Raw genomic sequence first — 18,786 nt, forward strand, 5'->3', positions numbered from 1 at the left:
TCAAATATACAGTTACATGTGAAATATATGCAAACATGTCAAATACACATAAACTCAAATATTAAACTCAAATATTTATTTATTCAATTAGACTTCTTATAGAAGCACTTTTGAAACGTCATTACATATTTTAAAATTTACTACCGATTCGGAAAGCAGTATCTACGGAGAAGAACCGGCAAGAAACTCCATAGTTGCTCTTTTAAATCATGTCAGTTTTACAATTTTACAAAATACATATGTAATATCATATATTATAATAACATGCCAATGAACTGTCCTGTACTCATACGTGTCAAATATACGTAAACATGTAAACACACGGAGACATGTGAAATATACACTTACACATATCAGAGATTATTAGTTACAACAACACACCAACAGGTTAAATAAACATGTACACGTGCTAAATACATGTGTATACGTGTCAAATATACATCCACATGTTAAATACACACACATAGACATGTTAAATACTTATAAATAATTTAATATAATTGAAATACTTTTCTCTCGAATAATTACACTTTTTCTTCAGATTACCTTTAGACATGGCGGTGCGAGGTACCGGGGAACCAGAAACAATAAGCTATGAAGTGGACCTGAATAAAGATTCCGCTTTAGGCCTAGGAATTACTGTTGCGGGATATGTTTGTGAGCAAGGTAAGATTACATTAATATACTAGCTTTCCGCCCGCGGCTTTGCCCGCGTTTTCAAAGAAAAACCCGCATAGTTCCCGTTCCCGTGGGATTTCCGGGATAAAACCTATCCTATGTGTTAATTCAAGTTACCCTCTATATGTGTGCTAAATTCATTGTTATTGGTTCAGTAGTATTTGCGTGAAAGAGTAACAAACAAACACACACACATCCATCCTCACAAACTTTCGTATTTATAATATTAGTAGGATAGGATAGGATTATTTTCTACAGTTGAAAATAAGTATCGTTCTATACAAAATCCATTATTATATTCAATCGAACACATACTGTTTTTTTACAAATTAATTATAAACCGTGTAACGTTAGCTTTTTTTATCCGGAGGAGATCCGGGCGAAGCTATTACAGGTAAATGGACACAATATGAAATAACCCACTTATCACTATCAGTCTAGCTTATAACTATTAAAGAATATTAAAAATTAATTAATTCAGTTTTAAAAACGTAAAATCATATTTTCTTTATAATATTAGTCAAGAAATAGAGAAAATACTTTTAAATAAAATTCTGTAGATACATCTTGAAAAAAACATTTTAAAACCCATTTCCACGGGAATGCGATATTTAATATCAGCCTTGCTGTTCTTTTAATCGGATTAAAAAGAATAAACGGCATAAAGTTTGAAAGCGCGGACGAAGCGAGCTACCGTGATAAATAAAAAAGATTGTAAATATAGGTAGCTTGTATTGTGACTAAATATAAACTGAAAACTTATTTTTGGGATTTTTTTAAGATTATAGGGATATAAGTATGATATTTTGTTCCTCATTATTAATTGTATGGTATGATCATGATGATAATCCATTTTATACGATTAATTAAAACATGAAATTTAAAAGTTGTTAGAATTTCAAACGAATTTCGTAATTTGAAGATGAGGCAGATAGACAGATAGGTTAATTTCGCATATTTAATGATCAAATAATATATTTATAACATTCAAGAATTTATCTGTTACAATGGAGAATTTGTGACACGAACAATAAAAATAAAATTTCAATTTAAATATTTTCACACCTAGATAGAGGGTAGAATGTATTCGCGCTATAATATTATATATTACCTATATAATTGTAACTGCATTCTTGCAAATAAATGTAATTTGAATTTGATTTCGATAAATAATATACATATATCAATAGGAATACTGCTAATAATACATTAGTAGAGAGTAAGGATTAAAGACAAAGAAAATTGCACACCAAAACAACTCTGTCAACGTAGAACATAGTAATCTTGATAAGTTTTATCAAGAACACAAATTTATCTCCGTGTAAACAATATATTTTCGCGTTATGAGACACAGTAATATTGCGCTTGGAACAAGTTGGAAGGTTGAGAAATGATATATTATTTTAACGGATATAAAGCATGATGTTTTCATGTTTGAGAAATTATATTTTGACTAGAGGGTTTTTAAACATGATTTTTTTGTAATATTAGGTATTGTTTAACCGTAGGTTGTTGGTTTAAATCCGTTTTCGAAGTTGCAAATTGGTATTTACATCACTGATCCATACCAAAAATGCAGAACTACATCATGCTTGGCGAATTTAATGTTAATTTCCACCGGCCTAGGTATAATGATATACAAAGAATTAATTTTTATCTTGTAGCTGAATAAAAGATCAGTATTAAGTTGACTTAAAAACATTATGGTTTCGTAAAAAAATCCAGATATTTTAAAATAAATATTACGTTACTCCTGTTACTTGAAAGACTACTCCCGATTACAAACGAGCAATCTATCTGAGATAGTATCATCAAAATAGTTCCCACCTTAAATGTAGTTTCTTAAATACCGAATAATTTAGATAATAGCTGTGTCTAATTAGGTACTATCTAATAATAACGTTACTTACTGTTACAAAAAAAGTGTTATTTCTTACACTTATTATTACGGAAACGTAGCGCCTGTGGTTTGTACCAAAATCTTGGTAATTTGTTCCCTTGATTGCGATAATAGCTCTTCTTTTATATAATACTAGCTGTTGCCCGCGACTTCGTCCGCGATTACGTCGTTTTAGGTCATTCGTCGTTTAAAAAAAATACGTGACACTTTATTTTTGAATGTTCTTAATTGTCTCTTATAAAATTTAACTACATTAAAATTGAACACTCTGAAAATCTTAAAATCGGAGAAAATTGAGAATCTGAGGAAAACATGAAGGAATGTGATTTAAATTCTACATTACTTAGTATTTCAAATAATAATCTAAATTAAATGTAGATTAACAGTTTGAGCGCACCGTTATAGAATATGTACCTAAGTATTAAATTACGTTAGTTTACATAGTAACAAAACAAAAACACGATGACTTTCTTTCGCGCTCGGTACCACAAACTAAGCATGTTAATGGTACGTGGCCCGCGTCACTTGACCCCCCGCGAGTTCCCCTCCTTTGCTATGCGAAAATACATTCGTCGCCCTGCTGTAGGAAAAATTGTAATACTGTGGCCTGGGCGTTATACACGCCCAGGGAGTTCCTGAGTGCCGATAGACGTCCGTCTATCGGCATTTATAACAAATATCACCATCTTGAGGAAAAGCTTCTAATGTCGATTTAAAACTGCATACATACGAATTAACCTGATGAAACATGTTCTAAAATTGTGAAATGAGTTCAGTTTTAAATTCGAGAAATATTGATAATTCTTGTATTCGACTATTCGTTGTAGTCGAATACAAAATATATTTAAAGAAACTTAGGTTGGCCTTCAGGCAAAAGGGATCCTATCAAATGGTAAACTTGACCTGGTATCTTAAAAGTAAGCATGAAAGGACCTTCTGATAATTGTTGAGCACCAAAGGATCATTTGAAACGCACTACTATAAGAGCGAATATTGTCTAAGAACTGTTTAGATTGCACGTCATGTTCCTCTAAAAGTAGTGATTTCAAAGGTTCCGGTGTATCTTCAAACGAAAGCCGACTCCTTACTCCACTTTAAAGCATTACAAAAATAACATACTACGTTAATATCGCCTATACAGAAGATGATCTGTAATCAATTGTGAGGTTATAAGAAAACCCACTTTTATATTTGTCGGACCCCACCACCGAATTCGTAGATTGATCTTCTATGTTTACCTCTAAGTCATTAAGACTATGCGAAATCTGTCTGCAGTAAGAGGGGCCTCTCGCTATTCGTCCGTTTCCAGAGACCGAATAGTTTCAATTCTTAATCTTTCATTAAACAATTTGTCTCAATTAATTGTAATATTCGCGTCCCTACTCTAGTCATTGCTTATGCTCATGTTCATCTTCAAGAGATCGAATAATATTATGGTGCACCCTATCATTTGTCAAACGGTCTTCATATTGAGTAAAAGTTTCAGATTCTCGAGATAAAATGTGACGGCCGTGATCAGCTGTGAGACGTTATACCCTCTCAGTGAAGGTTTCGGTCTCACGGGATAGTACATGCCGTTCGCGGTCAGCTGTGAGCCGCAATTCTCGTTGTGAAGCGGTTTCAGGTTCTCGGCATAACACGTGTTGTTTTCGGCCTAGAGTATACCTCTAACGATTCTTGAGAACTCTTATTTCTCATTTTCTTAGCTTTGCTCGAATTTCGAGATAAAGATTTTTTAGGTGGCACTGATGCATGAAAATAAAAATTGAGTTAAAACGGACTGAGAGTGTTATAGACAAATATAATCAGAAAGCTTCGAACTCCTAAGCTATCGGAAGTTACACGTGTTATTGTGAGTCAACCATAAAAGATAGACATTTATGATGTCGGGAGATATTTTTTATATAATAAGGAGAACATTTCTTTCATACATGATTTCTGTGTAGCTTTAACCATTAAGGTTGCACACGCGACGAAAGCTTAAAAATGGAGTTACTGCTCTGCTCAGGAATATGAAAAACAATTGTACCAAGTTTCGTTTAAATCCGTCGAGTAGTTTTTGTTTCTATACCGGTTATACGGACAAAAATTTTACTGTTTGCTTCTTTGGCATCAGTGTCGATCCCTAATCACCCCGTGATAGTTATTTAGGAAATATATTTCATGTACAGATTTAATATACCTAAGTATACATAATATATTTAGATTCCAATTTCCATGTAACGTTAAATTCGACTATACAATAACTAACAGACAACGCAGGTTACTCTCGTTTCCGTAAGTTGAGGTGGCTACATATTCGGTCCTCATAACATCACTTTTAGTGAACGAAACGACAGCGCGGTTTAATTCGATGCCAACACCATCAGAAAAAAGGAAATATTTTTAATTGTGAAAAAATATTATGATTTACACTATTTTAATATAAAATATATGGCTGTGAGTGTGTAAAAATAAATCCAGCTAGTTTCACATCACACTTATGTTTATAATTAGCTATACGACATGAAAATATACATATTAATTACCAAGCAATAATCATACAGGTAAATACTGAACAAAAGTATTAACAGTCAAAGTTTATTTTTACTAACATTTAACAACACCCATGTAAATGATGAAGAAATGATAATTATCAACGAACTAACCTTTTCTATAATACTTAACACAGCACATTTTTTAAATTATCTTGCTCAACTCTGCTCAAAAATTTGAGGGTTTTGTTGGAACTGTAATGTGTCAAAACTATGATATATCTAAACTACGATACAACTTGCATGCGGAAATGCTCATTACAATCAGTGAATTTAAAGAATAACTAACAACAACTATTCAATTTTATTGAGCTGATGAATATCTTTTGCCTGGAAGAGATCACCGCCGCCTAATAAATATACTGTGTTTTCTTATAAAATCGTAACATAATTTCTTTTATCTACTAAATTTTAATAAATAAGTTCTTTTTGTTATTTTTATCTAAAAATGATCTTGAGCTTATATTAGGCAAAAGTATACATTAACTTTTTATAATTTCAGGACCGCACCTTAAATGGGGTGCTCGGAAAATATGCCTACGGATTATTAATAGAGAAATGATACCTACACAACAAAGTTATGTTGGTTCCATTTTATTTATAAAATATAATTAAAATGGGCAAATATAAAACATATTATGTAAAATGATTAAAAATAAATAAATGAAGCAACTACGATTCAAAGAAAACATCTTTTTCAGTGTGAAAATGCTCTAAGCAATCCTGGATGATGAGTAGGTATAATATCATGTACTCTCATCCCAGTACGGTCGGTACCTCGATAGCCATAACGATAAATATTATAATCAGATAACAGCAAAGTCAGAATAAAAATCATAACTTGTACAGTTGTGAGTGCAAAATTTATGTTTCATTTGGCAATAACATTTTTTTCGGTACTAAAACGTAGTAGTTTGATATGTGGTTGGCTGCCCCTCCTCTCCTTCCTGAAAAATATCCTCCAAAATTACCCGAGATACTTCCAATGATTGAACCATACGTTGGACATTAACTTCAGTCAAAAATTGACGAAGCGGATGATTACTAATTTCCACTTAATCCTTGCTGCCACTATCTTCATCATCAAATCATCAATTTTCAAGTGGTGTTGTAAAATTGTCAGCAGAAATAGTCTTCCAAAGGCGATATAATTTTATGAACATTGAATCTGTAAATAAAAAATCAAACGTTAATAATTGTAAATCAATAAAAAAAGCTACTTACAAATAAAATTTTATCAACAAACTACTGTTCCCAACGCACCTCAAAATCTTGTAAAAGTCAAAAAGAATTCATCATTTTATTATTTCATTCTAAAAGTGTAATATAAAACCATTATAAAACCAATAAAAAACATGAATTGCTATCATTATAAAAATAAATACCTATAAAAGTAACAACTTACCTTTTGTGGGAACGCATGGTGAAAATTCACAAAACACAAAGATTGAATTTGATATTTTTGGTTTTATGACATTTATTTTAATTTTATTTATTTATTTATTTATTTATTCAAATGCTTTATAAATATAAATTTATAAATAATAAATTTATAAAGAATAGAAACATTCGATCACGAAATTATGTGGGTTCGAGTCCCGCCTCGTGATCGAATTTTTTCTATTCTTTATAAATTTATAAAACACGAAGATTAAAAATGTAACCAATGAACACAATCAATATTAGATTAATTGTAATGGTGTCTAGTTTGACTTAAAATAATAAACATCTACCCTCACTTTTAAAAATGTAGTATATTCACACGAAATATAAGCGCACCTTATAGGGAAGGGAAGATATGGGTTAAAGAGTTAAATAAATAACATGATTATATTTAAATTATTAATTTTCAACAGTTGTTCAGTAGTGATAACATGTAAATTGATTTGATTTTTACGAAATCTCATAGATGGCGCTGTTTCAAATTTGTCTTTATACTACTAAATTCATTAAACTGTTTCTCTGCCCAAATTACGTAAATGACATAGTTTTTATTTTGTAAAGCTAGATAATAGCATGGCTTACTCGAAACCAACATTTAAACATGAGTCTTTAGATTGTACGCTGTCGTAGTACACGGAATATGTAAGAAAAATAAAGGTTCACAGCTCCTCCCGCGAAGGTGATATCATGATAATATGTTTAAACTATCCTCACCCGACCTCTTAGGAATATTCATGCAAAATTTGAAGTAAATCTATGCAGTACTTTCTGAGATTAGCCCGGAAATACATACAGACAAACAGACAAACAGACAAACCGACAAACAGACAAAAATTCTAAAAACTATATTTTTGGCTTCTATATCGATTATAGATCATGGATCAAGTATTCTTTTAAAAAAATATTCAATGTACAGTTTTGACTTTCCTACGATTTTATTATATGTATAGATGTATGTACTAGACCCACCCTTGCTCTCGAAGAATATAATGTTATAAATGGGCAATGAAAAACCCTATGTTGTGTGATATCTTTATGTTATAGAGACCAAGTTATATAGTTATCTATACTAAAATTATAAAGCTGAAAAATTTGTTTGTTTGAACGCGCTAATCTTGGGAAGTAATGGTCCGATTTGAAAAATTATTTCGGTGTTAGATAGCCCATTTATCGAGGAAAGCTATAGGCTATATTATATCATCTCGCTAACACCAACAGGAGCGGAGCATTGCGGGTAGGTATAACCGTGGAGCAGAGCTAGTATATAAGATAAGATATTTTATACAATGTTTATGCAATATCAAGGAAATTTTTTATTAAAAAATTGCGTTGTACTTGAAATATATTTTAGGTCAAATGGAATTAGATGTATTTTTCATATATTTAGAGTTTAGAACTTAGTGTACATAGAACGAATAACTTTGCAATACTTCAAAGTTCAATCTTATGCAAAATTGATATCACCCGGCTACATTATATTATAAGTTACTAGCTTACCGCTCGCAGCTTCGCCCGCTTTGTCTAAAACCTAATAAATTATATACTAAAACCTTCCTCTTGAATCACAATATCTATTTAAAAAAACTGTATCAAAACCCTTTGCGCAGCTTTAAAGATTTAAGCATACAAAGGGACATAGGGACAGAGAAAGCGACTTTGTTTTATACTACCTATGTAGTGAAATGCAGACGCAGTGTTACATTTTGAATTATATTTTGGAGTGTCCTCGTATCAAGAATTTCATAGGATTCCCGTATTTCAATGCATATCATCGAATATTATAATATGTAGGTATCGTTGGAATACGTGCAATGGTACCCAGGTGAGAGTCGTTAAAATAAAAATTGGTCTAACTTCGACCATGAAGATATTCCGCATAATAAACCTATGCAATTTCGTCTCTCAAAAGGATAATATCTTCCTGTTGCTGTAACATTTTACATAGTTTACGTGATGTTATAAAGCATAAAGTCTTCCTCGATACATAGATATCCATTAAAAAGAATTTATCAATTCGATCCAATCATAGAATATGCATATACTTACTCTAAATCCAAATAGAGAGAAATCCGAGATTAGCGCGTCAAGTAAATGAACAAACTCTTCTGTTTTAACTCTCTCTTCTTTTCTAAAAAAAGGTCTATACGTATTCATCATCATCATCAGCCCATATACGTTCCCACTGCCAGGAAACGGGCAATGGGCATCCTATACGTATTGTATTTGGATTAATTTAAGCGTAACTCTATTTTTATTGAAATACATAATATTATATAAAAGTATTATTTTCAGAGGAACTAAGCGGTATTTTCGTAAAAAGCATCAGCACTGGAAGTGCAGCTGACCTCTGCGGGAAGATACAAGTCAACGATAGGATTGTTGAGGTAAGTTTGAATGATTTAATGAATAACATATATACTTACCTGTTTAAAATAAGTTTTTATTCGTATTATGGATATGGTTATCAAACTATTTGATACTATATACCTACTTATGTATTGTATTGTATTCCTTTGTTTATTGTCACTGCTTTTCTAAAGCCCTTTTATATCTAGAAAAAGAATAAAGTACCTAAACTACATTTTATTTTTACCAAAGCAAAAAGGTTACTAATATATTCAACATCAGCTTAGTACATATTATTCTAAAGAATTCTTCATAATATAAACTTACAACAAACCCCAATAAATATCACCTAGCTGATAAAACTCGACAATACAAGCTTGTGGAAAGTTTCTCCCCTTTTCCCGTGATTTATGCAGTCTAATAAGGTTGTACAGGCGGTTGTTAATTATCATGGAAAAATGGAAAAAGGCAACGCAGTGTTCGCTTTAATAGACGTGTCAAAACTCGTTAGTCAAGTACAGGGAGGGATTTTGTTTAGGGCCTCGTGAATGGCGCCCTTAAGTTATAATTTTTCATACTTTTGTCTACATGGACATAATTAATGATAATTACTAACTTATTGAATTAAATTTGACTATGTAGAACTAAGTCAAATTACCAGTCTGTATGTTTCTTATTAAAAACACAATAACGAACGAAAAATTCACATATAGAAAACATTATTTTGGAAGTTTAAAAAAAATATTAAGTACTTGTGTTTTCTAGTATCTACTATTAAGTGTTAATTTTTTTTTGATTCATTTTAAATATTTTTTGATAACTTTAAACCTAGGCTTTATTTTAGGACGAGTTATAATACAATTAATAATTCATTGGCGCTCGCGGCCGCTGTTCGTGGAGAGCCTGCTCCGGACGCGAACCGCTTGGAGTGCACCCACCCATCATGCACTCAATTTGTTGAATAAATTCTTACGTGCTAAATCTGAAGTGGACCTGTTTAATGTTAATATTGTTTCGTTTGTCTCTAATTGTACCTTATTTTTAAGTCAAACTTTGTAATAATTGTTATCTTTGTGCGTGTTGGTATGTTTTGTACTGTAAGTCAAAGATGAATAAATAAATAAATAAATAAATAAATTGGTACATATTAAGTAATAGCAAGGATATTAATCGTAGCAGAAAAATACAATAATGGCATCAATATAACTTTTATTACTTACCCAAGACTTCAAGAGTACCCATACAGTCAAGAATTATATCCAATCAATAAAAACCAAAAACCAAAAACCAAAATTAATTTACTGTACTCAACATTGAGTAAAATCCGTTTCTTTTCTGTAATATTACTCCTTCAAAAACTGGCAGCCATTCACAATCCGGCCCTATTGTATTTTATTGTGTTTCGAGTGGCGTGTAATTTTATCAATTGATCCTACAACTTGTGTACAATATTATATACAATGGAACATTAATTAGAGATGTATTGTATTCTGCGGTATTAATAGAGGTTTAAACAATATGGGAATAATTGTAAGTATCGATATTGTTGTTTGTTTGAATTGGGTCACATCTCTGATATAGGAAGTTGTATCAGTCTAAATATGTTTTGGTGAATATTGTGAATGGATGCAAGAAATAGCTTTGGTCTTAGATGAGTTTTTCTCGTATATAAAAGAATAAGGCAATGGTATTATTTTAATATCATTGAGCACTGGGACAATTATAGTATTAATGGGTAATTCGAAGTACGGTAATGATATTATTTTTACACTAGGACAATTAAGGCATTTATAGATAATTCGAAATACAGCAAATGGTGGGCTTATTTTTCTAAGGGTGAAATTTTATGTAACAACAAGTGATAACTGCGTTAAAAACAACCGACTTCAAACTTGCATTTGCAACATTTACAAATATACAGACAAAAATGCTCATAAAATAAAAACTACTGGGCCTATCCGAATCAAATTTTTATGGGACCAATTCGACACCATCCCGCATCGAACAAAGAAAGTATCACGTAAATCGGTTCAGAAACCTCGGAGTAATCGGTGTACATACATAAAAAAAAACATACCGGCCGAATTGATAACCTCCTCCTTTTTTTTGAAGTCGGTTAAAAAGCGGTGGTTTTGATAATGTGCATAGGCTTATTTTAGTGCATTTTATCACTCCTCATACACCTAGCAAAATAAAAAATATTCCCATTTATTTTATTTCTTTAAAATATGAGTAATACAGACACATCTATGCGTTAAAGCACTGGTCATTAAGGTTAATTAAAAAGCAAACCACAAAACACATCTGCACAAAATGCGGTGAAATTAAAAACGGTTTCAATAGAATAGTTTTCATTACTCAACGAAAGTTCTAGATAGAGCTAAATATATGTGTTTTGTACGAGTTCAGCAACAATAGAATTGCTATAATGCAGTTCTCCGATAAAACGAACATTGAGACACTGTTTACGTTAAAGTGAATAAATTTAACTTTGATAATAGAAGAGCATTATTGCAAATACATATATAGCTATTGCGTATTTCAATGTATTTTTAACGCTTCAAAACCTTTTTTGTCACAAAGAGGATATCGCAAATGCGTTGTTCTTGTCGAGCTAACAGTAATTGAGTTACGATTTATAGAAATGTGTGAAGATAATATTATATAGGATTTTGGTACGAAATGTTTTAACAAATACATAGCGTGCCAATATGGCTATTATTGGAAGAATCGCCCTGAGGCAATTGATATAATTCAAACTGCGCAGTGATGTTTCGTTTTTATCTAATCTTGTATCGAAAAACAAACTACACATGAAATGAAGCTAATGTCGATATAATTAGGTAGTTGATAATACTTCAACTACTTAACTAATTTTGAAAATTCGATTACTGGAAGAACACTCCCTTAGTTATTATTGCGAGATTAAAAGCTATATTTATGTTCAGTCGTAGTAGTTTTATTCCTTTTTATCTGGGCGGAGCTTGGGCAGGATTCGTACTCTATAAATGATACTAGAATTCACAGTGGTATTTGTAAGATGGCATATGGAATATTTTCAGATATCGCAGGCTTTTAATCATAATTGATATTGCAGTTTAAAAATCGATAATTAAAATGAAATTCTATTTAAGTATCTGAGATAAAACCAATGCGCAATGCAGTATAGCATCCGCATTATTCAACAATAGATTTGTTTGTATTTGGGTCGAGTGGTAAATGAACGGAAAATTGAGACTCTTTTCAGACATTACGCGTGCTTTAGTGTTATTTAATTTTGAATTCAGGCCACGTTGATTATTTTTTGTAATTTGATGGGTAATTAGGTTATGGTTTGTGTAAGGTTTTGTGCAATATACCTAATGATAAAATATTTTATTAGTTGGTTGAATTAAAGTTGGTCTAGAGTCGTGCGTAACAATATCACGGTAACATAATTCGTATTCTGTTTTCAGCCGTAAAATTTTTGCATATGTAAATAACTATAAATAAAAGCTTTTCTTATATATAAAATTGACCTAAACATAAAACATGCATAAATTATACCTATTTATACGCTCGAAATTTTACAAAACCAACTTAACTCAGAATTTAACTTGTTACGACGAACTTGTTCAACGCTTCCGTAGGGGGCTTTTTGTAAAGTTTGTAAAGACATGTAAAATGTAGGTGTCATTTATGTTACGCTTAATTCTTGTTTGGTTATATGTGACTTATACATTACACGATAAACAACCTTTATATAGATTACTAAGCGAATTATTTGTTATATTATTTATCCGGGTAGACTGCTTGAGATCACGTTCGCTGTTGAAACGAATAATTCCATCACGTCAAGATATATTAGGTCTTATTATGTAATAAAAAAACCTAATTTAAATATTATGTTAAATAAATATTTCGATTAATAGGTAAACTAAGTCAAACTAATAATAAATATATAGACTACGATTGTAAACATTGGATTTAAAAAACTTTAAAAGGAAACTCAAGTTATAATGTACCTAATGTTATTTAGGGCGACATTTTGCACAACACTGCAAAAATGGCCGCAGTTAAAGCTGTTGTAAAGACTCATTTCTATGTCATTTTATTTTAGCGTTTGGAGAGAAAACAAGTTTTATTTTGTTTCTCATCTTTTAAGAGATTGAGAATTGAAGTGGAATTCAAGAGATCCAAATGAGACATAGACAAACTATTGATCGAATAAATGATGTTAAAAACTGCGTTAAAAATATAGTTGAAAAACTTGACTGATCTAGATAAAAAATATTTTCAATTATTTTAAAGAAAGCATCACTTTAAATATCCACGGTTGCATTATTCCGCGTCCATACAATTACATTAAAAGCCGCGTATCGCTATGTTTCCACTAAAACCCCGCAAACATCTCACGCAAAGAAAATTTTGAAAACATTTCATAGTTATAATAAAAATGAATTACGAAGCACGTTTCCCCGTTCCGTTCCATAAACAAACGTATTCCAGATTTAGAGACTGACGCAGGTTGTTAGAGAATTGTAATCCAGCAGTTTTGTATGAAAACATGATTTCTAGTTGGCATGTGATATGGAATAGTGGTATTTGATAGATTATCGTATTATCCATAGAGTGTACGTGTGAATTTGTGCAGCTCGTGTTTGTGATTGTTTGGTAAATATAGTTTGTTGGACTTGCTTATGATTACTGTCGAACGTCAATGATTTGATGTGTGAATAATTGGGGCAAATGTTCTTGTTATTGGTGTATGAAGTTTGAAGCTTTTGACTTTTTTAAATTGGTAGTAACGTTTTGTGTTATTTTTAAGTAACAGATTTGATAATGGCTTATTTTTAAGTTGGTGTCTTTTTCGATGAAATTAAAGTAATTGTTATCTTAGGTAAAATACGAATAATAAAGTTATAAAAAATGTTATAGCGGTATTTTGACGCCAAAAATATCATAAAACATTCGATAACAAATTATAAAATGAAGCCATTAATCTATAAAAGAAAATTGGTTCAATGACATAATCATAAAATATATTAACACGCATAAACACAATTTTATATCACAAAGAATTAGGTTAATCCTCGTTACTTCAAGAAAGGCATTAAGAATTTATAGAAGTAGAAACGTAAATAAAAACTTTAACGCGACTGTGAGTAAGGCTTTGTTTAAAGAGTTATTCAGTAAGCGTCGTTAGTGACGTACCACTTGCTATTGTGTGATGTTGGGCCGTTAAATCTTTGGGGCCCTTTATTTTACACAAAACGTCTGCGTTGTATGGAACATAGTCTGCGACTACCTGTAGGTAGTTTGTTGTTCGCTGCTATGGAGACAATAGTTTCATGGAAGTTTTATGTTGAATATTTAATTCATTCTCAAAGAAATGATGTAATATCTCATGACAATAATACACGTATTTACTCGAAAGTCGAATCGATATTATAAAAATTCAATAGCGTTAAATTGTTAACAGTTCACAACGTCCTTAGTTTTTTAAAAATGGTTTAATGTAATTTATTATTATTGTATACATTGTTTAATAAGAATAAAAGGGAAATGTTTATTTATTTATTTTTAAATGTTATTTTAATGTTTATATCTACACAAAATCTTTATAACGAAAATTATTAATTTAAAAATCGCCCTATTTCTCGCTCTTGTGTGAAAACAGGGCCCCAAAACCACCTAATCCGTACCTGTATTGTTTTCAGGTGGACGGAGTGCCGCTACACGGTGTGACGAACCATCGCGCTGTCGCCCTGTTGCGGGATGCGAAGGGGCCCATCGTTAAATTGAAGGCTTTAAGGTGATTGTGCTTATGTTTGTAAAGTGGTTGAAATGTTGAACAAGAGTAACGTGGTTGTTAATCGGTGCCTGGGTAAAGCGAGGGATTTTTTAATGTTCTACAATTTAGCGTAACAGTTTATGGAAAATTTTCGAACGGTTAAAAAATATTGTTTGATCATTAATTACATAAGAATTTGTTAATTCATATTTAAAATAATTGTTACAAGACGGAGCTTTGTAATTTGTAAGAGCATGTAAGTTTGTGTAACAAATAAAGTCATATCATATTTATGCGATGACTTTATCGAACTTATGTTATATAATATATTGCTTTATTCTATCTTAAAAAAACATCATGTTACAATATTGTAACTGTATTCAATAATGTTTTACGTGATATAATTTGTGACAAAAGTTATCAAAGAAAAAAAAAAGACGTGTGTCACTCGGGGACTGCCGCGGTAAAGCTATTGCATGCTATGCCTTCAAGCCATACCTCCGCGCCCGTACCCGTGGGGAGCGTGAGGTTTTTCGTTACGCAATTTCTGGATTCGGTCCCAGCGCTCAAGGCCCGCGATAGAAGCTATGCAATAGCTTAATAAAATCTTATAATTATTTTTTATGAATACAACGTAGGTACCTCCGCGGCGTAGGCTACGAGCGTCTACAGAAAGCGCTGGCGGCGCAGGGCGGCCGCTCGCCCGTGGCGCCGCCCAGCCCCTCTGTCACATCGCTCGCTAAGTACAGCTTTAGTGTGGTGAGTTTATATTATTAACATTGAGGTATTAATATAGAGAGGACACCACGAACAAAATCTGTGCGACAGGCGCGGCGGCACGGCACGGCTAGTGAGTCATACAATTTGCAAATATTCTGCCTATTATTACTTATAAATTAAAACCAATCAATGTAACAAAATAAAATGGTTTGAGACGATTGACTCTAACTCGTGTTAGAAAAAGTGTAGTAGCGATGGCCTCTCTAGTACTAATAATATTTTTTATAGACATAGAAAAAAATATTTCAGGACAATTTTCACACACGGCACGATCTGATCCCATACTGAGCTTTCGCTTGTGTTATGGAAACCAGGGCTTTTCGATGGGCCCTGGAGGGCGAGATAGCAAATTTTGCTGAAACGAAACATTCCTTTATTTTTAAATAGAAATAGAACTGCATTCAAAGATTTTCGAATATATAGATACTTGATTCGACCGGGAATCGAACTAACTACAAATAGTTTTCTTGCCAATATGATTGAATTATAAGATAACGATATTAAAAAATTTTAGACTTTATTACATTATCTCGCAAAATGAAAACTTTTATTGTTATCTTTATCTACTATATAAAAATTAATAAGTCGGGTTTTCCTTCCTGACGCTATAACTCCAGAATGCACGAACCGATTTCCACGGTTTTGCATTCGTTGGAAAGGTCTCGGGCCCCGTGAGGTTTATAGCAAAGAAAAGGTTTGCTAGTCTATTATAAAACCCACTAAAATCACTTTTTCAGTACGACGAATCAACAGTAATAGAAGTGGAGCCAGAATCGGAAATCCAACCGCACCTTCCCTCCCCCACCTCCCCTTCAGAGGAAGCTGAGATAGTGATAGGGAGGGACGATGTGTGCGAGCGGGACGCAAGACGGATACAGGATAAGTGGCGGGATGTGCTGCAGAACGAACCTGATTGGCCAGGACATCAGTACCAGTATGATATTATTGTGAGTATAAAAAAAAATTGGATGTCTGTAAAGTCGGTTTACTGACGATAGTTGAACGTGACAACGTCCGATTGTGCTTCTTTGTCGCTCGTTCCGCGCTCGCGCTTGCACTTCAAGCCTTACATGGAACGCCTCAGAGCGAGGTAACGCCGCATGAGTCATGTTTTTTCGTGCGTGCAGCCGGCTCTATCGAATTATAAGACGTTGTCACGTCAAAAAAGTAAAAAAGGGCGCCAAAAGTGTAAGTGCGCAGAATATACAGAGTGGCAAAATATTATGTTTTGCGGAGTTATAATAGAAATTTTCCTATACTTTAGAACAAAAAAAACTCATTCAATTTCACAAAGTTAAAATGTGTATTTATGTTCTTCTTTGTTAAATAAGTTTTAAAAATAACACCATGTTTACGAAAATTTTAATGCCTACTATTAATAACTAGGTACCAGGAGACAATAACATTATAAGAGTTATGAAATATTCATAGTAGCGATTTAAACTGCAATTAACATTAATAATATTTTACAGGTGGGTTCAATAATGAAAGAAAAGGATAGCGGTCTGGGAATATCACTAGAAGGAACAGTGCGGGTAGTTGGTGGGAAGGAAGTTCAAGCAAGGCATTATATTAGAGCCATAGCGCCTAACGGGCCTGTGGCTAAGTTGGGGATATATCGTGTGGGAGATGAGTTGTTAGAGGTAAGTTACTCAAATCGAAGAGCTTTACAATGTTATTTCTAAAATCAAACTGTTTTCTACTAACTGAATAGCTAAGTGCTCATGAATAATAATCCTATTTTAAGACTATGTAAATCTTCAATTTTGGTCAGAAATAATTGAAGTGAAACTTCTTTATCGGGGTTGGAAAAAAATTAATTGTAACATTTTTTCGTTACGCGTGACATTTTTCAGTTACGCGCCATCTTTTTCTTATCCCTACCACTCGTGATTCGACGTATTTCTGTAAAGTTGCATATAGTAAATTATTTTTGAAAAATAAGGTCATAAAGAAGTTTCACTTCTTACGTGTGTACACGCACACATTTTTTATGCTTACTGTATCGGTGATAATCGGGAATGTCCTATTTTTTCAATTTTGACTTCGAGCCTATTTCTTTAGAAGTACCGAGCGGTGAGATAGTTTTCATCAATTTTGGCAATTTTTATCTGGCTGGAAAATGTAATTTCAACTCAACAACTTTTTTAGAAATTATCGATTTTAACGGATTTTTAACGCGATTTATATTCTATCTCTCTTTTTGTATAATTTGACTAACATGAAAATTAAATTTTACCAAGAAAATGCTTTTAATTAATTAAAAATCTACCAGGTGAACGGCTGGCGAGTACTAGGCGCACATCACGTGGAGGTGGTGACCAGGCTACGCGCTGTGACGTCACCCGTACTATTGGTGGTCGTGCGGAAGAGAAGCGAACTGGCTAACGGAATTGAACCTAGTTTAGCTAGGGTGAGTATCACTACATAGTATAACAAAGTTGCTTCCAGCTGTCAGTAGGTATCTATGTATGCTTAGTTTTTTATAACTGCGTAACAGAATTTGATGCGGCTTTTTTAATAGAAAGAGTTATTCTTTGGAAAGGTTTCGGTAAGTATACAATGTTACAGTAGTAAGTTAGTTGGATATTAGTAAATGGCTGACGAGTACTAGGCGCCCATCACGTGGAGGTGGTGACCAGGTTACACGCTGTGACGTCACCCGTACTATTGGTTTTGAACATACTAGCTACGATATTTGTACTAATGTAAAATTAGTTTTATCGGAATTTAAATAAAGTTTATTGACGTGCTATAAACAACAATAATTACAATCAACAATAAAAAGTTCGTCAAAATAATTTAATATGTCCTAAGTCGTATATGTACATTAAACGTTCATTGGAATTTACACCTTATTTCGTGGCAGTAATGTTCAAAGTCCATTATATCGTTTCTTAGAAAAGTCTGTGCTTAATATAATATTCGAGAGTAATTACTAATTATTGTGAGTCTTGTTGTTTATTGTTGGTCAATGCAATTTTATGTTAATTTTTGTCTCGCTTGATTCGGATGAATATTTTGGACATTACACATATACATGAATTATGTAGGTATTGCTATTTCTGTCACATGTAAAATTTTTGGCAAAAGAAAAATTATACTACACTAAAAATACATTGAATTATTGGCTCCGAAATATGTTTTCAAACATTTTTCTTCAACAGCAAATATTCATTTGTTTAAACTACACTTCTATTAGAAATACTTAAATAATCATGTTGTGTCATTCTACATTTTTAATGTAGAATATAGAATAAAAATTTATATTGCAATGAGGTACATAACATTAACCAGATTGCGACAGCAATTATAGAAGAATCAGAAAGAAC

General features: G+C 32.3%; 1 protein-coding gene across 1 annotated transcript in view; it reads left to right on the forward strand.

Moving 5' to 3' along the window:
• LOC149478301 (multiple PDZ domain protein-like) overlaps nt 1-18,786 on the forward strand; it is a 142,228-nt gene that overhangs the window by 27,355 nt on the left and 96,087 nt on the right. The window contains exons 7-13 of the mRNA XM_089709463.1: nt 542-666; nt 8,848-8,939; nt 14,601-14,695; nt 15,313-15,433; nt 16,192-16,401; nt 16,927-17,097; nt 17,730-17,867. Coding sequence (XP_089565589.1) covers nt 542-666; nt 8,848-8,939; nt 14,601-14,695; nt 15,313-15,433; nt 16,192-16,401; nt 16,927-17,097; nt 17,730-17,867 — 952 coding nt within the window. The remainder of the gene's footprint in view (nt 1-541; nt 667-8,847; nt 8,940-14,600; nt 14,696-15,312; nt 15,434-16,191; nt 16,402-16,926; nt 17,098-17,729; nt 17,868-18,786) is intronic.

This window comes from Colias philodice, chromosome 22 (genome assembly GCF_061535455.1).
Source record: "Colias philodice isolate Cphi_HAF_F1 chromosome 22, ilColPhil1 Martin Lab GWU primary, whole genome shotgun sequence".
Lineage (NCBI taxonomy): Eukaryota > Metazoa > Arthropoda > Insecta > Lepidoptera > Pieridae > Colias > Colias philodice.